General features: G+C 46.3%; 2 protein-coding genes across 3 annotated transcripts in view; one reads left to right on the top strand and one right to left on the bottom strand.

Moving 5' to 3' along the window:
- Positions 1 to 25703, top strand: part of ZNF142 (zinc finger protein 142) — a 411120-nt gene that overhangs the window by 192401 nt on the left and 193016 nt on the right. The gene's annotated exons all lie outside the window — the stretch shown is intronic.
- NHEJ1 (non-homologous end joining factor 1) overlaps positions 1 to 25703 on the bottom strand; it is a 110726-nt gene that overhangs the window by 77460 nt on the left and 7563 nt on the right. For both annotated transcript variants that reach the window (XM_063116762.1, XM_063116763.1), the window contains exons 4-5: positions 25420 to 25558; positions 22349 to 22407 (exon numbers count right to left, since the gene is read on the bottom strand). In XM_063116762.1, the coding sequence (XP_062972832.1) occupies positions 22349 to 22407; positions 25420 to 25558 (198 nt within the window). The remainder of the gene's footprint in view (positions 1 to 22348; positions 22408 to 25419; positions 25559 to 25703) is intronic.

Here is a 25703-nt window from a genome sequence, read left to right as displayed (position 1 = left end):
CATCAAATTTCCTGTACCATTATGTTGTACAACTGAGCTCTCCAAGATTTTATTTTATTTATTTATTATTGCATTATATCCCGCCTTTTTTCATCTAAGGCAGTGTATACAATCATCCTCCACACCATTTTTATCCTCGCAACGACCCTGTGAGGTAGGTTGGACAAGTCTGTGACTGGCCCAAAGTCACCCAGTGGGTTTCCATGGCCAAGTGGGGACTAGAACCCGGATCTCCCGACTCCCAGTCCAACACTCTAGCCACTACACCACACTTGTGTCTGCACACTCCTCTCTTGGAGGCCATCACACTCCTTGTCTCCTTTTTATTTTATTTTATATATCCTTTTTTAACACTGGGTTGGTGTCATGCTGCAAAGTGAAGGAATTCCCTTGTGTCATCTTTATTTGGATTCAAAAGAGTGGTTTGGGGTTTGGAGCTCAGACCCCGCCCCCCTCACCTCTGCCTTGTACTTAGGTTCTTGGGCAAGTTACTTATCTTTGAGCCACACCAGTTTGCCTTCTAGGAAATGAGTGTTTTGTGACCGTCTATACTTACTATGGTAGCCATTTTATGAATGGGAAAGCCCCACGACTCTCTCAAATTCCAAATGTATCCACTGCCCCAAATAGGTTGGGGAGCCCATAGTAAAGAACTATTTCCAGGAGATCCTAAAACAGACTGATGCCTTACAGAAATCCTAAAGGAGGACACAAGCAATGATTCAGCTTTTCTTCACAGTTTTATTTTTGTAGCTCAGAGCTTCTAGAACTTTGTCTTGGGACCAGAACGCTAAACAATGTCCTCCTCTTCACATACCCCTTCAAAAAAGATCTGTGGCCGAGTCAGACCAACAGTCCGCAGCACAAATAGGCTAACTCCAGTCAACAGAGACTGCAATATCAGTGACATATCAATGGGCGATTTAGTGCCTGGTGCCAGAGAAGCCATAAATCAACTTATTATTGCTAGTGTCAGTCATTCTCAAATCTACAGGGCCATTCATAAGAACATAAGAAGTACCATGCTGGATCAGACCAAGGGTCCATCTAGTCCAGCACTCTGTTCACACAGCGGCCAACCAGCCATCGGCCAGGGATGAACCAGCAGGACATGGTGCAACAGCACCCTCCCACCCATGTTCCCCAGCAACTGGTGCACACAGGCTTACAACCTCAAATACTGGAGATAGCACACAACCATCAGGGCTAGTAGCCATTGATAGCCTTCATCTCCAGGAATTTATCCAACCCCCTTTTAAAGCCACCCAAATTGATGGCTATCACTACATCTTTATTTTATTTTTAAGCATCTTCTGGTAGTGAGTTCCATAATTTAACTATGCATTGTGAGAAGAAGTACTTCTTATTTGTTCTGGATCTCCCACCAATCAGCTTCATGGGATGTCCCCTGGTTCTAGTATTTTGAGAGAGGGAGAAAAATGTCTCCCTATCCACATTCTCCATACTATGCATAATTTTGTACACCTTTATCATGTCTCCCCTTAGCCTCCTTTTTTCCAAGCTAAACAACCCCACTTGGTGTAACCTTCCCTCACAGGGGAGATGCTCCAGCCCCTTAATCATTTTAGTTGCCCTTTTCTGCACTTTTTCCAGCTCCATAATATCCTTTTTTTTAGCTGTGGTGACCAGAACTGTACACAGTATTCTAAGTGTGGTCACACCATAGATTTGTATAAAGGCAGTATGATACTGGCAGTTTTATTCTCAATTCCTCCTATAATGCCTAACATGGAATTTGCCTTCTTTACAGCGGCCGCACACTGAGTGGACATTTTCATCAAGCTGTCCACCACAATCCCAAGATCTCATTCTTGTTCGGTCACCGCCAGCTCAGATCCCATTAGGTTATACTTGAAGTTGGGTTCTTTTGCCCCAACGTGCATCAGCTTACATATGCTTACATTGAACTGCATCTGCCATTTGGATGCCCACTCTCCCAGCTTGGAGAGATCCCTTTGGAGCTCTTCACAATCCATTTGTGTTTTAACAACCTTAAATAATTTGGTGTTGTCGGCAAAATTGGCCACTTCACTGCTCACTCCTAATTCCAGATCATTAATAAATAAGTTGAAAAGAATTGGTCCCAATACTGATCCCTGTGGGACCCCACTATTTACTTCCCTCCATCGGGAAAACTGACCATTTATTCCTACTTTTCCTGTTCTCTAACCAGTTACTGATCCATAAGAGGACCTCTCCTCTTATTCATGACTGCTAAGTTTGTTCAGGAGTCTTTGGTGGGGGACTTTACTTTTGGAAGTCCAAGTAAACAATGTCTACCAGATCACACCTGTCTACATGTTTGTTGACACTCTCAACTAATTCTAGTAGATTAGTGAGACAGGACTTGCCTTTGCGGAGTCTGTGTTGATTCTTCTTCAGCAGGACCTGCCCTTCTCAAGCTAACCGGCCTGTAATTTCCCAGATCCCCCTGGATCCTTTTGAAAATTGGTGTTACATTGGCCATCTTCCAGTCCTCAGGTAGAGAGGCTGAGCTTAGTGATATGTTTCATATTTTTGTGAGGATATCCACAAAAAAAACGGTCCGGAAGCTTCAGCTGGTACAAAATAGGGCAGCCCGTTTACTAACAGGGACTGGCCGACGAGATCACATTACGCCAGTCCTTTTCCAGCTTCATTGGCTGCCAGTCCAGGTCTGGGCCCAATTCAAAGTGCTGGTATTGACATTTAAAGCCCTAAACGGTTTGGGGCCAGGTTATCTGAAGGAACGCCTCCTCCCATATGTACCTACCCGGACCTTAAGATCATCTACAGGGTTCCTTCTCTGTGAGCCCCTGCCAAAGGAAGTGAGGCAGGTGGCTACTAGGAGGAGGGCTTTCTCCGCTGTGGCACCCCGGTTGTGGAATGAGCTCCCCAGAGAGGTCCGCCTGGCGCCTACACTGTACTGCTTTCGTCGCCAGCTGAAGACCTTTTTATTCACTCAGTATTTTAACACTTAATTTTAACTTAAATTTAAATTTTACTGTTTTAACTCTGTATTTTAATCTTATAATCAACTTTGCTGTGTGTTTTTATCCTGGTTGCGCTTTTTATATTGTATTTCGTAATTGTGTTTTTAACCTGTTGGATGTTTTTTGTGGTTTTAATTTTTGTGAACCGCCCAGAGAGCTTCGGCTATTGGGCGGTATAAAAATGTAATAAATAAATAAATAAATAATTTCATATTTGAGTTCTTTGAGAACTTTAGGATGGATACCATCTGGGCCTGGTGATTTGTTTGCTTTCAATTTGTCAATAAGGTTGAGAACTTCATCTTTAATCACCACTATTTGCCTCAGTTCCTCAGACTCCCTTCCTGAAAACATCAGTTCAAGCACAGACATCTGTCCTGTATCCTCTGCAGTGAACACCAATGCAAAGAATTCATTCAGCTCCTCTGCAATTTCCCGGTCATCCTTTAATACTCCCTTACCTCCATTGTCATCCAACGGTCCAACTGCTTCCCTAGCTGGTTTTCTTCTTCTGATATATTTAAAGAATTCTTTATTGTTGGACTTGATATTATTAGCGATGTACTCTTCAAAATTCTTTTTTGCATCTTATTGTTTGTTTGCATCTCTTTTGTGCCAGTTTGTGCTCCCTTTTATTTTCCTCACTTGGGCAAGACTTCCATTTTTTGAAGGAAGCCCTCTTTTCTACAATAGCTTCTTTGACACTGCTTGTTAATCATGCTGGTGACCTGCTGCACTTGGTGCTACCTTTCCTAACCTGTGGAATACATTTTAGTTGAGCTTCTATTATTGTGCTTTTGAGTAAGTTCCATGCATTTTCCAAGGATTTAACCCTCTTGATTCCCCCTTTCAACCTTCTTTTCACTAGTTCCCTCATTTTAGAGAAGTTACCTTTTTTGAAGTCAAGTGTGAATGTGTTGGATTTCCTGGGCAATTTCCCACTTAAGTATATATTGAATCTGATAGCACTGTGGTCACTGTTACCGATTGGTTCAACAATATTTACATCTTGTGTTAGGTCCTGGGCAGCACTACTTAGGGTTAAGTCCAGGGTTGCCTCCCCTCTGGTCGGTTCCATGACCAACTGTACCAGGGCACAGTAATTTAGGACATTGAGAAATTCAACCTCTTTGTCATGACTGGAATATTTTTTATTTTATTTTATTTATTATTACATTTATATCCCGCCTTTTTTTCCTCCAAGGAACCCAAGGCGGTGTACATAATCCTCCTCCTCTCCATTTTATCCTCACAACAACAACCCTGTGAGGTTAGTTGGGCTGAGAGTCTGTGACTGGCCCAAAGTCACCCAGTGAGCTTCCATGACCGAGTGGGGACTAGAACCCAGATTTCCCAACTCCCAGTCCAGCACCTTAGTCAATGTGAACATAATTGAAGTCACCCATTATTACAACACTTCCTCATTTGGAGGCCTCCCTGATTTCATTCTCCATCTCAAGGTCACTCTGAGCATTTTGGTCTGGGGGACGATAGCAAGTTCCTATCACTACATTAGTTTTGGGGCCCTGCATTTTCACCCACAGCACTTCTGTGGAAGAGTCTTCCCTTTTTAGGTGCTCTAGTCTACTGACACAATGCCCTCTTTGACGTACAGAGCAACACTGCCCCCAGTACGCCCTTCCCTGTCCTTCTTGTAAAGTTTGTATCCAGGGGTGACCGTATCCTACTGGTTCTGTCCATTCTACCAGGTTTCTGTAATTCCCACTGTGTCCAGGTTCTTCTTTGAAACCAAGCACTCCAATTCTCCCATTTTGGCTCAGAAGCTTCTAGCATTTGCATAGAAACACAGTGTCCCTCCCCAGATGCCTCTGCCGTGTCCCTTTTTTCCTGTTGCTCTTTAGCCTCTTTGATTGGCTATCCTGTACTTATGGCCTATTTGCTCCCCTTCTACATTGGGACAATCAAAAACATGTTCAGATTCATCTCCTTCAGATGATTTAACCCAAACCGGATGCTTCCCAGCTCCTCTCAGCTTTCCCCCAGGATTTAGTTTAAAGTGTTCAAGTGTTAAATTCTGAGTAGCGTAATCTTCCACAATTTTATAACATCTGTTTAGATATCAGAAAAAAGTGTATGTATGTGCGTATCTCCAGGTTTGATCTCAGAAGCTATGAATGATGGGATACATCCAACAGGAGGCTGTCTTCATAGCACCGGATTGGTACTGCTCTGCCACCAAACCCTGCACTATTGCTGGTGTGCAGTGTCACCAAGTTGTCCTTAAGAGGGGAGGCAGCACAGGCTCTCTGGCAGCCATAAGGCTTGCCAGGCCTGCCCCTCCCCTGGCTTCCAGCAACCAATAGGAGGTTGCCTTCTGCCCAGGAACGCCCCCGGAATGGCTCCAAGTGAGGACAGACCAGCGGGAGAGTCAGTCTAACCTCGCTCTGGCTGGAAAAGTTGGGTTAAGCCCCTGACTTTTCAGCCGCGCATCTTCACTTCTTTGCTCCACGGTGGCTTTGAATCTGTGGCTCCGTCATATAACCAATGCAGCACTGATTCGGAGTCAACCTGGGGCAAAGGCGACATCAAGACAGAGGCTGTGAATGATGGGAAATCCACCCTTGTGTGGTAGCTTGTTCACAGAAGCACATTAATGATATCACTACAGTGTTGAGGAAGGAGAAGGAAGAAAAGGTACAAGGCCTCCTCCTTAATGCTATTCCTGCATGTGTAAAACACACACACACACCATGCTGTATGCACTGAAAGGAAGGTGAATCTCTGCACAAGGGCAAGTGTGCGGAAGCTGTTCACATCCCTTAGCCTGAGGCTGCCGGGTGAGGAGCAGGGCAGCGCCAGGGTCGCCAGGTTATCGGATGATAACAAGGCAGCACAACCCAAGCACGCGACTTCCAGCAATGCAAGGCCGCTTCCTTTGTTTTGGGAAAACAAGCAGAAGAACGAGACCTTTCCTGGAATGTTGCTGCCCAGCCTAAAAGTGTCCCCCAATTGCACCAGTGCAAGCGCAAGCCGTTCCCCTCTGACCCCTTACCCCAAAAGTCAAGGAAGCTCGTAGAGACTGACAGAGGGAAAGGCAGAAAGCATAAAACTGGTTTCTCTTTCTGAAGACAGAAGTAGCAAGAGGGCGCTGCTGAAAGGACTTAAGTCTGGCTCCTGCTGCACCAACCAGGGATAACATCCGTGCCTGAAAACCTGCAAATACTGGGGGTGGGTGGGTATTCAAATCTCAGTAGAACCTTGATCAATTGGCGATGAAAACACTAAACAGGCTATTTGAAAAAGCTAATACACATCTGATAATACACATTTAAGAATTCATTTCAGTAGTGCGATATTGATGGGAGGGGGGAGGGAAGGCACATGCCATTTTTAGGCAGAATTAGTAGAAGCTTTGCAAGCAAAGCACAAGCCATACTCAGAAATGGTAATCATGTCCAGCATCGGTAGGAGCTGTGATTTCTTTGTGACCAGAACATAAGAAGAGCCGTGCTGGATCAAACTGAGGGTCCATCTAGTCCAGCACTCTGTTTACACAGTGGCTAGTCAGCTGTCAACCAGGGAACAACAAAGCAGGATGTGATGCAACAGCACCCTCCCACCCATGTTCCCCAGCAACTGGTGCACACAGGCTTACTGCCTTGGATACTGGAGGCATCCCACAACCATTAGGGCTAGTAGCCATTGATAGCCTTCTCCTCCAGGAATTTATCCAACCCCCTTTTAAAACCATCCAAATTAGTGGCCATCACTACATCTTGTGGTAGTGAATTCCATAGTTTAACTATGTGTTGTATGAAGAAGTCCTTCCTTCTATCTGTCCTGAATCTCCCATCAATCAGCTTCATGGGATGACCCCAGGTTCTAGTATCATGAGAGAGGGAGAAAAATGTCTCCCTATCCACGTTCTCCACACTGTGCATAATTTTGTGTACCTCTGGCCTCTTTTTTTCCAAGCTAAACAATCCCATCTGTTGTATCCTTCCCTTATAGGGGAGATGCTCCAGCCTCTTTATCATTTTAGTTGCCCGTTTATGCACTTTTTCCAGCTCTCCAATTTCTTTTTTAGGTGTGGTGACCAGAACTGTACACAGTGTTCTAAGTGTGGTCGCACCATAGATTTGTATAAAGGCAGTATGATACTGGCAGTTTTATTCTCAATTCCTTTTCTAATAGTGCCTAACATGGAGTTTGCCTTCTTTACAGCAGCCACACAGTGGGTTGACATTTTCATTGAGCTGTCCACCACAACCCCAAGATCTCTTTCTTAGTCAGTCACCGCCAACTCAGATCCCATCAAGTTGATGGGTTGGGTCTCAGATGTGCTCAGTAAGTGATGTTACAGGGTCATTTACGCTGTCGTCATGCACTGAATGGCTACCACACAGGGCAAACTCATCAGAACATGACTGCTGCCTGGTTGGGTGTCACTAAGTTACTTCTTAAAGTGGGAATGTTTTGCTATCAACGTTGATAGTTGGGAATGCATAGGACAACATTTCCATATCACAACATTTGCAGCACCATGGGATTACCTTGCAAGAGGGTTAATCAGACCCAGGCTTTTGCAGGGCAGTAATTGTCAACCAGAAGTGAAAGATTAACTAAAGTTGGCTGTTGATATATCAATTCCCTCACGGTATTGGCATACAGGGCTTCACAATCAGCCACAGATTCCATTGTGTTCACTTGCATTTATGGTGGAGCATTCAGAACAACTGCCCCCAAAATGAAGGAAGATGTGTAGCAGAGGAAAGAAATAGATCCTGGTCTTTAGTGCTAGCTCCTGTCTAGTTCCTTACTTTAAGCTGATTTTCCAGTTACCAGACCAGTGTATATTTTTAATATATACACACACACACACACACACACACACACACACATATATATATATATATATATATGGAAGTATCCTATTCAACACTAGAGTTAACATAAATTACCTACTTCTAGCACAATGGCAACTGCATTCGCTGGCACAACGGGTTTCCCTGGAAAACCTGCTGCACCAGCAACACCATTGACATTGCACTAGGGGTAGCTTACACTAGCGCAACATAATTTATGTTAGCACACGTACCGAATAGGCTACTGCCCCACACTGTTTTCATGTTTCCACTGTATTCTTTAATTGGGGGGAAAGCGGAAAGAAGTGAAAAACACCTCTGAAAATGAATCCATGGTCCTCTATCAAACACACTGAATTAAACTGGAAAAAATATTGGTACTATTTGACCTCAAAATCAAATAAGAGTGCAATCCTATGCATGTTTAGGCAGGGGGGGAAAGTCCTACATGGCGGACTGTAGGACTTTTTCTGTCTAAACATACATACGATTGTGCCCTAAGATACAATAGATCGAATATTGAAATTTATTATTGTGAAGCTCCTACTGGACCCAGGGATTGGCATGTCAACACAACAGCTAAAATGCAGGAAACACAATCTAGTATCTTCACAGGATAATCCACTAAAGCCATCTGTGTGAACTTGAACTCTTATTTATACCCTCTGAGCATAAACATTGCTCTGACCTTTTGGAATGTTCTGGACAAAATAGGTTTGATCCAAAGAACTGTGGACAAATTAAAAATAGCCACTAGCAATGATTTGCAATTGCTTGAGTACAAGATCTTGCCTAAATGGTCACACGGCACTTTATTCTATCAGTTCTGTAAGTGTTCATGCTTCCCCAACTTTTTGCACAAGCAGGAAAAACATCCTTGAATTTTGTTTCAATTTTGCCAACCCTTTCAGCCCAGTCCTATGTAAATTTCATTTATTCGTTTGTTTATTAAAACAGTTATATCCTGCCTTTCTGTCCCACGCTGTGGGATGCACCCTGCTCCAAAAGCAGATACTCCAAAGAAATCTCCACTACGTTCAGGTAAGTGTGCACAGGATTGCAGCCTTAGCCTTCACCAAGTGATCTCATTTGGCGCACAGTACAAAGAAATCCATTAAATTCACAACTGGCCCCTTGTCCGTAAAACATATAATTCTGTAGTGCAAAAGACGCAACAGTTCCACAATCAAAAGTTTTAAAATGTAATCCTAGTAGAATAAAGGCTCTGTTTAATGCAAACAAATGTGGTTTAATTACAGCAGCAACCAAATAGCGTTCTCATTTGTTCAAGGAATATATGAGGCATAAAATGAGGCAACTTCATTTCAACTGATTATTTAAATCAGCCTGTTTTTTGGTGGTGATTTAAATCCACCCACCCTGTTGCCAGATCTTATGGATCTTGTTTCAAAGGGATCGGTGGCCAGTCAAAGCAGGAGTGCAGACTTTTCACTCTCATCAAGTACTATGGCCTAAGTTGAACTGCAACACCCATCATCCTCAACCAGACAAGCGATCTGCCATGTGTCTGTGGATTGTGGGAGTTGTAATCGGATGCATCTGGAGGGCAACAGGTTGGGGAAAGCTGCTGGGACTTTTTATCCTGCAGGGCAAGAGCGTTAGTGTACCCACCGCCTCAAATCTCCCTCAACCTGATCCCTGCACTGTCACAGGTTCTGCCCAAACTCTCCCTGATGGAGGCACACAGCCGATCACTGCCCTCGGGCAATTCTTGCACCATTTGGGGAGAGGAGGCAACGTAATAAGAAAAATAAAATGCATAAGGGAAGCAGTAATTACTGCGTGGCCGACAAGAGGCTGCTTCCTCAGGGCCGTCATTATGTGGCTAAATTTAACGCCCCACTGCAAGGGGGGAGCACAGCACCCGCCCGCCGGCTCCCGCTACCTTCCCCCGGTGCCTGCTGAATGGCAGCCAAGAAAGCCATAAAGCAGGTCAGCGGGGTTTTTAATAGACTATTTACCAAGATGCTGTTTTTACTGCCGAGGTTTTGCTCGTTTTATCTCTCCATTTTTACTCCTTTGCTCTTGAACAGACCAGGCTGTATTTTCTGGTTTGGTCTCTCTCTCTCTCTCTCTCTCTCTCTCAATCTCTATTTTCAGGACTCTAAATTTATATGGTATGTCCCTTTTTTGGTAAATATTTGCCATGACTATGCCAAAGCCCATCCAGTTGAAAAGGCCCCTCGGCCCACAAAACATCAGCCTGGGAAAGACGCGAATCTCATTAGCACCAGCCATGAAAAGGGGCCATAGAGACGCAGCATCTCATAGACCCTCTGAACTCTCCACATGGGGATATATATATAGCCATGTGTGCTGTACAGTCACAGAATGGGACAGTCTGGGCACACGCACGTTGGCAGAAGAATGGCCACTTCATGCAGCCAAAGGGGCTGAGGGGAAGGCCCTCTGAGAGCTGGGGTCTGCGGCTAGGACTACTCCAATATCCTCCTGTCTGGAGTTGGGATTTGGAAGAGCTCTCTCCCCAGCAAGCCCACCCTCCAGCCCAGAAGGCACAGAGGAGCCTCAGACATTCTGGCTCAGCAAGTTCTGAGTCTCCAGAGCCCTCACATTTCACCCAACCCCAAGGGGCAGCCCAGGAGACCCAAACCATGATCCCAGGGCCGAGACTAGCTGGTTAAGAAGGACAGGTAAAGCCATAGGGAGAAGACTGGAAGGAGAGCCCATATTTTAATCACTTAGTCTGGAATGGTGGGGTAGAAGTAGCTTGTGGGTCTGGATGACATGCTGCCCCAAAGCTGTTTGAGCAGCAAGCAGCCTCAAAATGTTCTCTTTCATTTTGAGCATCCAGCCAGTGTGATAGTGGACATAGGCCTGAACATGCAATGTTTCCTGTTTTGAGCTTATCAGAAATCAGATGTTGTTTAAAAAGTTATAAAATAAAAATAATCACACTCATGTTTCCCAAGGTATGTGGATTTCTTGGGTTCTTAAAGAGAGGGACCTATTTAGAGATGACAATATCAAAATATCAGCTCAAATCAGATGGCAACTATAAATAAGTACATTACATGGGGCTTGACATCCATTGCAAATGAATTTCGAGGTGCTGCCCTTCATGTGACATGGATGCTGAAAAAGCCACAACAACTAGAACACAGATTACTGGCAGAAGTTAGCTATCCAAGCTACCACAGTGCTCCAATAAACCCCATATGGTCAACAAACCCAATGTATTCAAGGATCTCTTCATACATCACATCTTTTTAGATGTACGCTTACATATTTTTTTAAAGTGTAAATGTAAAACAAATGTTTGAAAATATAGGTACCATACAGGTACACTCATCAGCTATTGGTTACAGTGCTCCATTGAGTGTACACTTGATGGCAAAGCCAGCTTTGTTGCTTTGAAATGGGTGAAATGGTGGGGTTTTTTTTTGCAGGAGTAGGGGGAACCCATCAAGGAGACTTCAATATAAGATCCTTGGAATTACTATAACTGAGAAAAATATGGCTGAAATGGCCCATCGCTATGTGAGAATTACAGCCAATTTCTGACTGATGTGAGAAAAAGAAATGTTATTTATGATCTCATATAATAGAACAAGAGTGGATAAGTATTCCTATGAAGCAAATGAGCATCAAATGTAAAACAAAGATGATCTACAATCCACTTGCTACCTTAACAGGAGTCATTCCTCTAGCAGCATTATCTCTACTGAAACACAGGCATGGCAAATGGTAGCCAACAGCTGTCATGAAAACCTATTGTTTTCCCTTGAGACTCCTGTCTCCTAAATTGGCATTGAAATGTCTGAGCATAGGAGCCCAAACAAGCCACTCTGGCACAGGCAATAGACAACCCTTGCTGCTACCAGGAAATGCTGAGTTCTAACATTATTGGCTGTGAACAAGCAATGCAACTATATCTTATCACTTTGTTCACATGTATACACAAACCTGCATGTTTACATGGGCTGAGAATGGACGTAGGAATAAAGGGACATTTTCCAGAGGTGTGGTGCATGCAGTGGATCAATGCACCCCATTTCAATCAAGTGGGGAAAAGTTACTTTAAAGTGTGTGTGGAGGAATAGTTCAACAACCATTAAAGGCAAAGAGTTCAGGCTTTTATTTTAAATCACAAACCAAAAAAGCGGGTGAAGGACGTGGGCTGGGGAATGCGAAGAGTTGTAATATTTTTTCCGGTCTAAACATGCATAGAATTGCGCCCTAAAAGTCGTAACATAGAGAAAACCAGAGATGGGGAGAAGTTAAAGTTTGCAAAATAAGAAGTGGAAGAAGGCACTGTGGACATAGCAAGGCAGAAATCTGGGAAGTTGGATGCCAAAGGAAAGCTTGGGTGCAGGGAAAAATGTTGACTGCAGGGGTGAATTAGACAGATTCAGAGAGGAAAAGAAAAGAAAGAGAGCCGATGCAGTTATAACTACCTTGTTCCAGAGTAAGGGGAACACAAAGGACCTCACTTCCAGGTTGGTCAAAGATATTTGGGAAAATATAGTGGACACAGGATACCCTCAGAGCTCCAAGCTTTGGGTTACAATTCATGATGGGGCAAAAGCCTCAAGCCACTTAGGGCACAATCCTATGCAAGTTCAGACAGAAAAAAAGTCCTACAATTCCCAGCACCGGAGTTGTAGGACTTCTATTTTTCTAAACATGCATAGGATTGCACCCTGTCCAGAAACAGCCAAATCCACAAACATGAAGCACGTCCAAGCAAAGAGAAAGAACAAGGTTGAACCCTAACTCAAGGGCAGCAGCAGGCTTCAGAACAAAGAGTATAAAGACTCATGAAACGTACCAAAGAGTTACAAACAACACACCATACATGTACAGCCCAACCCATGATCCCACAGTGAAATTCTGCCAAATATTGCCACATTCAGGGTTGTGAACAGGAGGCACAGCTCACATATGTGATGAAAGATGTTGAGGCAAGAAATCCCACATCACTTCAGACCTTTGTTGCTGCCCAGTGCTTCCAAAAGCTCTGGTTGAGTGTAGATGCATCAACTGGAATCCGGGGGAAATTGATGCCACTCCCAACTTTAAGCGTCTTGCTGTACATTCTCTTCTCCCCTCTCCTAAACAGCCAAATCATATTCATTTTTGTAAATACAAAACAGCAGATTTTGTGCTGCCCCATCCCTTCCAAACACACAGAGGTGGATGCCATAACACTGAAGGAGGACATAGGATCTTCAGAAATGTACTGGTCACCTTCTTCTGTAGCCAGGAGACGAGGTCGAATATGTCACAGAGGAATATGAAATGACAGGTTCCTGGGACACACAAGAGGCTTCTGTTGCTTCTCTAAAGACCAGGCAACTTGTCTGAGGGGTACAAGTACCCCTTCTATACATGTAATGCCCTACAATACCCTTCCTGTCCAAAAGTAAGTTCAGGTGAGCCAGTATCCTTCAGCCAGCAAGCAAAGGAGACATGTTTTCATCCCCCAGAGGAGTTCCGAGAGAGTGGGAGGCCAAATTGTCTCCAGTGGTAGCTTGGTCAGCCACAACACTCTTTGATACGGAGGTGTTAAGCCGACTACTACAGCACTCACCCCTTGATCATATTTACATCTGCACATCACAGCAGTAAAAGTATATAAATGCATACACACACATGTAGGTCCGTCTCGCTCTAAATAAATATCTGCAAGCCTTATATAAATTATGCATTGTACACACACACACACACACACACACACACACACACACACACACACACACACACAGAGAGAGAGAGAGAGAGAGAGAGAGAGAGAGAGAGAGAGAGAGAGAGAGAGAGAGAGAGACTTGTCTTGTCTGAGTGGCTTCAACCTATATTCCTGCAGCATAGTGGGGAGAAATCATAAGGCAGCACAGGTAAGACCATCAACAGAACCAGGACACACACCACATATGGAAAGGGTGAGGTATAAAGAGAGCAGCCCACAAATGGCCCAGTCTCCTGCCACTGACAGTGAAATCTGCCAAGGATAGCACAGGACACACAGGCCTGATGCACCCAGTTGCAAACAGATGCTGCTTACCAGTAGAGAGAATTGTCTTCCTTGCAGTGTTTCTATCAATGCCCCTAAAGGAGGCCCTGTATTACACATTCTCAGGAAGGCAGATGTCATTGAATGGGAGAGGAAAGGTGGAATGCCAGAAAAGCAGGGTGAGAGGACACCACTGATGGGTCTCTGATTCAGATACAAGCAAACAGTCCAGCTACAGCTCTTATTGTGGTCTTGATTCAGCCCTTTCCCTACTTCATGGAAGAGTTGAGAAAATTAATTAAACACTTAAAGCACTAAGCTCACATGTGACAGGCAAGTGCGGACAAATAACTCCTTTTAATCCATGCAACTATCTTCATCAGTGACACCTGTCACCATACCTTCACATTACATCAATACAACACCTATTTACCACTTGATCAGCTTTCCCCTCAGACAGACATTGGGCAAACAAGTCTGCAGTTCTTGGAGTCGCCTTTGCTAGATTTGCACACTCTGGTACTTTGCTCCTTTGCAGCTGGATTTATGCAGCATATGCCCCTGCATAGCCCTATCAGCTTGGGACCAGCCTTCTGCCTCAAGCTTCCCTCAATTATTTCCGGTTCCAAAGATCCAGACTTTTAGATTACGTTAAGATAACCAACACAAGCAGCATCATTACAGAGCTATGGGTTGAGGGTGGTGACTAACCACAGGCGGAGCGGCCAGTAGAAAGTGGCACTTCATGTCTCACTCCATGGCTCAGATCAATCACAGTCTCTTGTGACCCTCACCCCCCAAAAAGGCAGGGGTAAGCATCCTGGTGCCCTCCAGATGTGTTGGACTGTTAGCCATTTTGAGTGCCTTTTTGGGAGGAAAGGTGGGATATAAATGAAGGGCACAATTCCCTGCACGTTTAGACAGAAAGAAGTCCTACAACTCTCCGCATCCGCCAGCCAGCCATGATTGTTCTTCTTGCCTGCAATGATTTCCTGCACTGATTGTCAGATGCCTTGCCTCATCTCAGAAAGGTCAGCTGCTGCATACAAGAAAGACAAAAATACCCCCAGGAATGGACAGGTTTGTGATTTGATTCATTATGCACTTTTTCTTTGTTAAGAAACAAAACAAAAACAGATTAAGCCAGCGTACTTTCGCTAGCGTGCTCAGGTGTCAAGAGGAAAGGTGGTGAATTAAGAGTTCATCTCCTGCCTCTGCATCAGAAGGAACGTTTCTGCCTTAAGAGTAGGAGGACTGGATTCTATTCACGGTATGCCTTGGAAAGAAAGGTGATGAGGCAGAGCTCTTCCTGGCCAGCAGGAACAGCTGGGGCATGGCCAGAAAGCTTCAAACACTACATGATGTAATAGCCACTGCCCCGACTCATGACTTGGCCAGCCCACACATCCTCCACCCCGCAAGGAACACAAGCAGAGCACCCCATTCAGATGCACACACCTGTGACTCACTCCATATTTCAAGAATGGATCCCATAGAAAGGAACCCAGGCTTGGCAGCAGCACACCCCAGGACCACAGCCAATGAGGGCCCTGCTGCTCCTGCCACGGGGGTTTATTCTCAAGACTGTGGTCTGGCCTCTATTTCAGGGGCTGCTGTGCCCAGTCTGGTTTCAGCAACATGCAGCCCAGCTGACTCACAAGCCAGGGTAAACGGCCTGCGGTTGCTGCACCGAGCCAACTCCCTCCTCACCTGATTATGCCTAAATCAATAAATAAATACAGCGGCTCACCCTCTGACAGACGCCTGAATGGCAAACAGATGGGGCAGGAGAGGCACGGATGCATGCCAAGTGGGAGCAGGAACACGCACACACAGCCCCCTGCGTAGCTCTAGCTTGGGCAACCCGGCCCTGAGTCTCTGGGGCAGGTCATCATTGTCCTTGCACAATATTGTGCATTGACAACAAGGATCGCCTCTGTCCTCGGCTTCGCACTCGTGAGCTCACTGGCTCCTTTCTATGCTGACGCACTTTTCATCGTGATTCTCTTTCCCTACGTCTAGGAGCAGCGGTGGGAAGGGCGTAAGCAGGACCGCGGGCCCTTCGTGCTAAAAATGAAATGGTAAGAAAAACCCACACGGAGTAAGGCAGGATTCTGCAGCTTGTACTGAAGATGCAAATTAACCTGTGCTAGTCAGGAGGGACAAGTCACTCAGCAGCCCTACTCCACGACCTCTACATACCCTACATAACTTAACTCTTGCAGCCATTGCCCATCCAAGCCAGGCCATAGCTCAGTGGTAGAACACCGGCTTTGCATGCAGAAAGTCCCTGGTTCAATCCTCAGCATCCCAGGGAGGGCTGAGAAAGGCTCCTCTCTGAAACCCTGGACCGCACCGAGTTAGATGGGTCAATGTTAGAGAGCCAGTGTGGAGTAGTGGCTAAGGTGTTGGACTGGAAGTTGGGAAATCTGGGTTCTAGTCCCCACTCGGCCATGTGTTTGGGTCAGTCACAGACTCTCAGCCCAACCTACCTCACAGGGTCGTTGTGAGGATAACATGGAGAGGAGGAGGATTATGTACACCGCCTTGGGTTCCTTCGAGGAAAAAAGGTAGGATATAAATGTAATAAATAAAAAATAAAAAATATTCTGATTCAGTATAAGGGAGCTTCCTATGTTGCTAACTTAAGCATCTGTTTTCACAGCCATGAGGTCTAGAAACTTACTTTAGACAAAAGAAAACAATGCCAAGCCGATTGAGGTTGTGCCCAATAGCAGATTCAGTGTTTGCGTGGAATCACGGAATACACACATCCCTGAGGACGAGAGCCAATTCAAACGTGCAGAAGCAGCATGTGGTACTGCTCTTCTGGGCTGGACTGCTTCATGCTACTGGTGGGAGGGAGGGAGGGGTGTCCCACGTTTAAATACTCTCTCACACACAAAAACAACCTACGTCGGGTATTAGCGTTTCAAGTGCAAAGAGATTTGTCGTGTGGGGACTATTCAAATATATGATCCCCAGCATATAGTCTGAAGTGGTACAGCCAAGGTACAATTTCCTGCATGTTTGAATTAGCTCTAAAGTACCAATATGAAGAAGAAAGAACCTTTGTAAAGTAAGCTGGCCCCTGTTTCCCCCCCAAAATCTGCAATAGTGGCATCAGGAATCACCGGCCAAGGTGGAATCAGGGTTTGGCTAAAAGGACTGGATCTAGCTTGAAACAAGACCACGGCAGTAAGGAATCTGTTTACAACTTGCAGCAGTTCAACAGGGAGCACGAGAGCAATAGGGTTAACCTCCTCACATTAAGCTCGCTCACGATGACTTGACAACGAAATCAGCCCATTAACGTGTGATTTCTTTGGGCCAGCTTAAGAAGGACCCCTTGAAAGGGCTTTGGGAGATCACCAGCTATGCACCACTAAAAATAAGACAGATATTAAGCTGGCAGGAGAGGATCATACTCTCTGGTAGGCATGCCACCTTTTTATCCTATGCTATTCAAGCCGGAAATGAAGCACTACGACATCATAGGAAAAAGGGAGTGACTTCTAACCCACCTAGGGCTTTTATGGATGGCAACTGCCCATCACAATTATGACAGGCTGTCGACTGTGTATCCTGCCTTCCTGTAAGGAGTTCAAGGTTGGCATATGTAGCTCCCACCCACCCACCCCCAAATTGTAGTCTCACAACAACCTTGTGAGGAGCGCTAGGTTGGGAGGCAATGACTGGCAAGTCACTCGGTGAGCTTCATATGTCTGTGCCCAAATCTGAATCTGTGTTCAAGTCCAGTCCTCTGGCTACTCCATCACACTGCCATTATTTAACAAGCCACCTCAGAGTAGGTACCTCACGGTACCTCATGAGTTCTAAGAGAATCACAAAGATAATTTCCTAGCAATGGTTGCTGCTGATCCTTTTTTTTTAAAAAAAAGGAAAGGCAGTCCCTCCCCTGCCTTCATCCCAATCTCAGCCAAGTGGCACAGGAGATGGCCAAAAGAAATTCTAACGGCTTTTCGCTTGCCAGCTGCTGCAAGTGGTGCCCCTCAGCCCTGGAAATGGCTGTGTTTTCCCAGAAAACCCTGCTTCCATGCTTCTCCGAGCTGCAAACCACAGCCACCTTTTGCTAACGAAAAACATTCCCCCTCTGAAGGAAGGAGGCAACAGGAACAAGAGCTTCCTTTCCCTCCCCTCCCTCTGCAAATGGAGCTGGCGGTGGGCCGAGGGCCACTGCCACAGCCATCTGTAATGCATGTGGAGGATCGCTCACTGCTGCCGGCCAGACTATAGCCGCTTCTCTCCAGGAGAGTATTTTTAGCCCCAATAAAACTGAGAGGCCAGTGGAGCTGGCCACATCGCAGGCAGGTGCTAGGTGAGGCGAGGCCGAGTACCTCAGGACCAGACAAATCCAGGAAAAAGAGCGCTTTTCTCAGAACCTTCTCATCCAGAACATCCGGCTCATGCCATCCCAGCCAGTGTGAGGCTATCCTGTACCATAAAGGGGCAGATCCTCACCCTTTTGCCCCAAGCCTACTTCCAACCGAAAATGATTTAGGCAGCTGCCAGAGCAAAGCCATCCTGCACTGGGACATTCACGACATAACATGTATCCTCTACCTGCCTCTGTCCAAGCCATCCAATTTAGGACAGTGGCATATCTGCACTATAATTTATTTATTTCTTACATTCCCGTATCACCCAACCGTCCAAGCTCTCTGGGAAGTATTTTGCCTATTGCTTTTATGCTTGATTAGCTGTCATAGATTCCTCCAAATAATGCTGGCAACTGTAATTTGGTGAGAGATCTAAGATTACCCCATTACAAGACCCTGAGCCTCCTTCACAAAATTACAGTTCCCAAATTTCCCGGGAGTCATCATTCAACCAGTTTTCGCCTGGTGTAGGTATGCCCTGTTTTTTAAAAAATACACTAGCAAGTTTCTTATGCCCTCAATCTCTAGCCCTTGCAACACAGAGAGCAAGGTCAAACAACCCCATTCTGTAATGGGGCATTCCAAATCTGCTTGCCCAACCCCCTGCTCCACAATCCCCATTTAATTTCCAAGACACACAGTGTTTAGATCCTCCGAACCCTAAACCTGCAGAGGGAACCCCCGCCTCTCAGGCAGCCTACTCAGCTGTGCTAACAGCAGCTTTGACCCAGCACTTACTGACGTCAGTGGGTGGGCGCTCTGTCTCTCGCAGATGTCCACACTCCCCGCTCTATCGCTCGCTTAGCCTGCCCAGCTACTACAGTGACGGACACAGTGGGGAGCCGCCTGTTTGTTTATCTTCCTCTTCGGCATTGCTTATTTTGATGGCACATCCTTCTGGTCCAGCCCAGGTTGACCCGGGAACCCTCCACGTCCTGTTTGCTGGAGCTAACTGCGCAGAGACGGACAGAGGTACAACAGCACACAAGTCAGTTGCATAAAAATATTCCGGGGAAATTTCTCGGGGGACAAGCTATATTTGAATCGGCTGTATCTAGGTGATTTGCAGATGAGCGACTAGCCCAAATTTGTCTCTGGACCAAGGTCCAGGCTTGCCCTCCAGCTCAGGGAGTTATACGCACAATTGTTATTCATGGCCCAGACCTGTGATCACTGATAAGCAGGCTGCAGTACACAATGCCCAGCAAAAAAAAATTCCTGCAGAGCAACGCAGTAGAGTGGAACAGGAACAGTAGCTGCCTTTACCTGGTATAGATGCTTCAGACTTTGGGACTCTTACTAGGGGACCAAAAAAGAACCGATGCTCCCACTTGCTTTTCCATAACTTTTAACATCGATCTAAACACAATTCATGCCCACACATTAATCACAATTCATACTTGCACCAGAAGCAGGCTAGTAAGGAGGGCCTGTAGCTCAGTGGTAGAGCAAACGTTCCGCAGGTAGAAGGTCTTAGATTCTGTCCTCGGAATCTCCAGATAGGGCTGGGAATGATTCCTGTCGGAAACCCCCGAGAGCCGTTGCCAGTCAGTGTTGACAATACTGGCCAAGATGGACCAAGGGTCTGACTCAGCATAAGGCAGCTTCCTATGTGCCCTTCTCTCACCAACTAGAATCATTTGTTCACAAGGATTTTCAGACCGCTTAGCTGTCAGCTACACTCTAGGCAGGCTGACACAATTTGGGAACCACCAAGCAGAATGCAGCCCACCATGTGGGCAGCAAAACCAGGAGCTAAATACAGACCGTCATGGGATGCTGCCATACAAAGTTGGCAGCCTACATTCACAGGTTGTACAAGGCTGCCCTAAAGGAAGCACTGAGCAGTATTATGGCAAGTCTTTGAAAACGATTACTACTGAAGTGAACATACATCACCCATTGTACACCGCCCTGAGATCCTAGTGATATAGGGTGGGATACAAATGTTTTAAATAAATAAATAAAATTGATGTTTGGCTGATGTATGTGCAGCCAATGCAGAAAAATGTAGAAGGGCTGTCCAGGGCATGCCAAGTGCCCAATTTTACAGAAAGCCAAAGATCATGCTTCTAGTCCCTTGCGTATTACCTAGTGTCGCTAACAAGTGTCTTCACTGCAAACACCCTTCCAAAAGATCTGTGTAGGCTTTTACTTTCTCCCTTATCACTTCTTTTCTACCCTGCCCAAATTCAGGGTATCTCAGCCACCAGATGACTGTCATGGCTCACTGTGTTTCCCTATAGAACTGGGGACTCTAACATATTAGTCATAACACCCCCTCTGCTGTTTACATGATCTTGTAGCTGGCCTTCTTTCAGCTTAAGCTCTGATTCATACTTGAACATGTAAATAAATCAGACACTGAACTAACCATGATCCCAGGACAGGCAATCATGTAAACTGGCCCTCAAGGCAATTTTTCCAAACCCATTCTCAAGGCCACTTTGCACAGAGGTTTCTGACTCGGGAGATTAACCTAGAGCAGCTCAGCAGTTTGAGTCTTGCTAATATAACCAACTGGGGGAGAGAGAGAGAGAGAGAGAGAGAAAGAGAGAACCCCAACTTTTCAGCTCTTCCAAGCGCATGCTAACAGGCCTCGCTATAGCCCTCCACTCTTCAGCCTGTAGGGAATAAGAAACTTTCAGTCACGGCACGTGGCATTGGAAAGAGAGCATGAAATCGTTGCAGTCGGTAAGGGTAGGAGCGTGGGAAAATTCCATAAGCCACTTCCTATGCCATGAATTACAAGCTTGTACATTGTTAAGGGCAGTGAAACTCTGGGGGCTTTAATACAAAATTAGCAGGCTCGTGCACCACAGACAGGTGGGCCTATTGCTTGTGCACAACCTCACCCTGAACTCACACCAGCACCCGTGGCTCTGGAGCAGGGATGGAAAGAGGGACTTTCAAGAGACCTGCTCTAAAGAGAGTGAGTGCAGAGCCACTAACATCAGCACCCTGGTGGTTGAGCGTCCGCTGTTAATCACATGCACTCAAAATGCCCACAACCCACATGGGCAAGGGCAGCCTGAAAGCAGCAGCCCTGAAGAGCCACACATTCCCAACACCACTAAATGCACAGCACTCTGAAATATGCTGGCATTAGGACAGACTCTGTTTGCTGATTGTTTTAAACAAAGAGACAAAAGAGGCAAGAAACCAAGCAACACAGAGATGGCAGGGTGGAGAGTAGGGGTTCTTACCAGGAGAAAAAGATACTAAGAGCAGGAAAAGTGGAACTGCCAAAGGGTTTATGCGCTGTAAAAACAATATGGAGTGTTTAGGGTTCTCAACTCTGGGTGCCGGAGAGTTTTAGCATTTGCTTTTATCAAGAACAGCAGTACAGCTGATAAGAGCATAAGGAAATCTGCCTGTACAGAAGAAACCAGAAGCTTTAATAGCATGGGCAGGTAGGAGAAAAATCACTTAGCAAACATCTGTTATACAGACACCATAATATAGAGCTAATGTATAAGCAAAAACGTATATTGCTTTGACACCAATGTAACTGCCATGAATTAACCTAAAAAAAAATTGGGAATCACAGTTTGGTGTAATGCTAGGGTTGTACTAGTGATCCCTAGCTTCTCCTCATAGAACTCCAGATCCTAGGACTCCCTGAGGAGAGGGAAGGACTAGTGAAGCAGTTTTACATCCATGTGGGATGGGTATGCCCTTAATACATTCTCACTCAGATCCCATGCTAATCCAAGCTCCATGACACAATCACACATCATGCTGAGTGAAGCTTAAGCTAGCACAAAACAACAATGGCTCATTTACAGCATGACTGTGTAACAGCTCAGAGAGACAGCATTACACAATCCTATGGTAAGGTAACCACACCTGCCTAAAGTTAACATAACCAAAGCCCCGCATGGCGCAACCCGCAGCTCAGGGTGCCTCTTAGTATAACTGCATAGGCTGAATGGGAGGCAGGACGGTGGTGGGTTGGAACAAGCAAAGAACTGGAGAAATGGGATATTCCATTTACAGCCCATTACAATTTGAAACACTCTAACATACCAGCTAGAGTCCACAATGGACCGTAATACTATGATTTGCCAGATTAACTGGGAGTGGCCCTTTCCCGATACAGGAAAAACTGAATGAAAACAAGGAAATTTCTCCTACCTCAGCCTCAAATGTCTGCAGGAAAGATTCTTCCTTGAAAGGTTCTGTCTTTAGACGCTCTGCAACAGAAGCACCAAGAAGACCAGCATGAGTGAGGTTCCGACTTAGCCAGGCATGCAAGTTATCTGCCCCAATTTCTTCTTCAGACCCTATCATATCATAATGTCTTCCATGGCTAGATGACCCAAGCAGTCCTGTCCCTCTTTGAGAATGTGCAAAAGTTTAGCCAACACACTTAACCCTGTGTCAAGCCCACACGGAGTAAGATCACAAGTCCACAGTAATGGCCATTGGGTGCCTCAACTAAGGTACACCTTTGAATATGTTAGTAAACCACATCAACATGTAACATGTAACATGTATGGTCTGATGGCTATAGCACTGAACTCAAGAGAGTAAAGTTCAAAGACCGAGAAAGACCGAGGGGACAGGAGCAGGCAGAAGTAACATCGGGGCCTGCTCCTGCTGGACTCTTCCCCCACCCCCACAGGGCAAACTGCCATCTTGGCCCTGTGGGGAAGAAGAAAGACCGAGGGGACAGGAGCAGGCAGAAGTAACATCGGGGCCTGCTCCTGCTGGACTCTTCCCCCACCCCCACAGGGCAAACTGCCATCTTGGCCCTGTGGGGAAGAAGAAAGACCGAGGGGACAGGAGCAGGCAGAAGTAACATCGGGGCCTGCTCCTGCTGGACTCGGACTCTCTCTCTCTCTCTCTCTCTTTCTCTCTCCTCCCTCCCTCCCTCCTGGACTCCTTTTCCTTGTGTGTCATGTCTTTATTAGACTGTAAGCCTGAGGGCAGGGACTGTCTTTTTTGCTAAGTGTAAGCCGCTCCGAGAGCCTTTTTTGGCTGAGGAGCGGGGTATAAGTATGATAAATAAATAAATAAATAAATAAAAGCCCAGTTCAGACATCATGGTTGTTTCCACAACATGCTAACCCACACTCAGTGATTGAATGTGGGTTTTGGGTTGAACCGTGGGTTAGTGTGCTGTCTGAACCCAGGACATTTTCCACAGGGTGGCTTATTAACCATGAAGTGTGGCTTGTTACGTCCCTGAACAACCCAACAACAAAACATGGATCCTCAAGGTGTCTTGGTCAAGAAAAATAAGCCAGACTGCATAGTTAACAAGCCACCCTGCAGAAAATATCCTGGGTTCAGACAACACACTAAACCATGGTTCAACAAACAATCCATGATTCAACAGCAACCCACACTCAACCATGGAGTGTGACTAAGGTGTTGCATGAAGCCAGTCAGAGACTCCTGAAGAGTCTTAAAAGTTCAGCCTAGAGGGACGATCTACCTTCCAGGGCTGCAGTGGAGATAAAAGAAATAAGGATGTATAAAAGGACAATGTTCACAAAACTATTAAACATCCAGGGAGAGACAGCTTTACACCTGTGGTCTGTATAAGCCACAGTTCAGAACCGTTGGGATGGGGACCAGGTTATAGCCATTCTGCCCCAGTGATCTTGAGCCAGATTGTTGCAAGGGGGTGAGGTTAAAGTTTCTCCACCACCATGATCCCAAGACAGATTGCTCCATTGGGATAACTGGGATGGGGGTGAGGTGAAAGCCTCCCTCTGCCACCAATCCTCATCTGTTCCCCGCCCTCTAGTTGATAGATGAGGAGCTGGGTGGGTGAGAAAAAGGGGGTGCAGCACCATAAAGTCTCCTCGGGCCAAGGACCATATGCAGTCCATAGGCTGAGGGTTGCCCATGGCTGATAGACAGAAACTGAGGACAATTGCAACACAACTGTTTTACTTCCTCTTTTCAGACAGTCCAGATCTTCTGTCCTCAGGGTCTCAGGAACTCCCTAGCCCGACCCAGCTTGTCCTTTTAGACAAATATAGAATAGGGGGTGACAAATCAGATCTATATAAGTCTAATCATTGCAATACATCAATCTATGGGAAGCAACCCTTCTGGCTATGTTAGGGTGCATAGATGTGCATCTGTAGGGAGGGACAAGGTCAGGCCTCTTGACCTCAGAGGCAAGGATGGAGACTTCACTCTTCCCACCCACACAACCCAGCCAATCGGTCATTAAAAAAGGAAACTGGAACCCCAGACCAGTTTCCCCTGCCCAAAATGAGTTTCAAGCAGATAGCCTGGGAAGGCACTTGGCCAGGGTGGTGTCCTCCTGGCACATGTATCAGCTACAGAGAACCTTGATCAGGCTCTAGGCTTCCAAGGGAACTTTCTAGTTCTGCTCCCTTAGAACACTGGATGGCCTCAAATGGAAGCCGTGGAGGACTGCAGGGCCCCATTCCACAGGCGGCTGATATCTCCAGGCTGTATAAATAATCACTGGAAATGATGGTTGGCATCTGATCAGACAGCCTGAGCAGAGAGCATGCTGTACCAAATGGGAAGTCCCCAGCCAATTCCCAGCTATTATTGAGCAGGGGTGGGGTGGGGAGGAGGCTATGTAGGACAAACGATGACGTGGTGCGGTTCCAAGGGTGAAATCCACAAAAATATAAGCCCCTTCTTCTGTCCTGCCTTCCAAAGAACTAAAGACTGATTGAAGCATCACTGGCATAACGCGGTCCCTACCCGACCAGCGTGCATCCTTCTGTTCTCTGGCTGTAACAGCTAGGAATGGCATCTACCTCCAGCAAGTAGCTTGGGCAGCAGGCTTGGGAGCTTGGCTGCAACTCTGTACTTGTTGGGGAGGGAGGGAAAGGCCAGGGAGCCCCATTTGCTCCAAGAGCTCGCTGAGCTTCCGCACATGAGAAAGAACAGCCTGACACCGTTCAAGCTCCTTTACAAGCTGGCACTGGCCCCAGCCTCCTGGGCCGCAGCCAGGCACTCAAAAGGAAAGGAAAGAGCCCTTTGGCTAGCCCCCAAGCACTTCAGCTACTGGTCATTGTCCAGCTCTTTCCACCACCCCCCCAAGGACGCTGACCCCAGAGCTTCTGGTTACTAGTCTGGAGCAGCTGCCCGTGAAACCCGGGTCAAGCTGGCCGGTGGCCAAAGGCTGCAAGTTCGGGGCCAGCTTTGAGGAAGGAAAGAAGGAAGCTTGTGTCCTGGAGAGGAGAGAAGGGCAGGCAGCACCTCACCTCGACTGAGAACAGCCCCATTCTCCCGGTAATCTTCAATCTCCGCGTCCTTCTGGAGCAACAAGGATGCCAGCTCCCGCACCTGACTGTGCAACGCCAAGCTCATCGCCATCAGGGGCCGCACAAGGTGGCAGGACATCTGTCATGGGCACAGAAGAGAGGGCAAGGGTCAAGCAGCAGCAGCACTGGCGGCAGAGGGCCTGGCGCCAGGAACAAGCCATTTCAAAGCCCAACTCACGGACGCTGAGAATACCAATGGAGTCACGACTGCCTCGCGTCTGCGT

The sequence above is a fragment of the Elgaria multicarinata genome, chromosome 2 (assembly GCF_023053635.1).
Source record: "Elgaria multicarinata webbii isolate HBS135686 ecotype San Diego chromosome 2, rElgMul1.1.pri, whole genome shotgun sequence".
Taxonomy (NCBI): Eukaryota; Metazoa; Chordata; class Lepidosauria; order Squamata; family Anguidae; genus Elgaria; species Elgaria multicarinata.
This window is presented reverse-complemented; position numbering and strand designations above follow the sequence as displayed.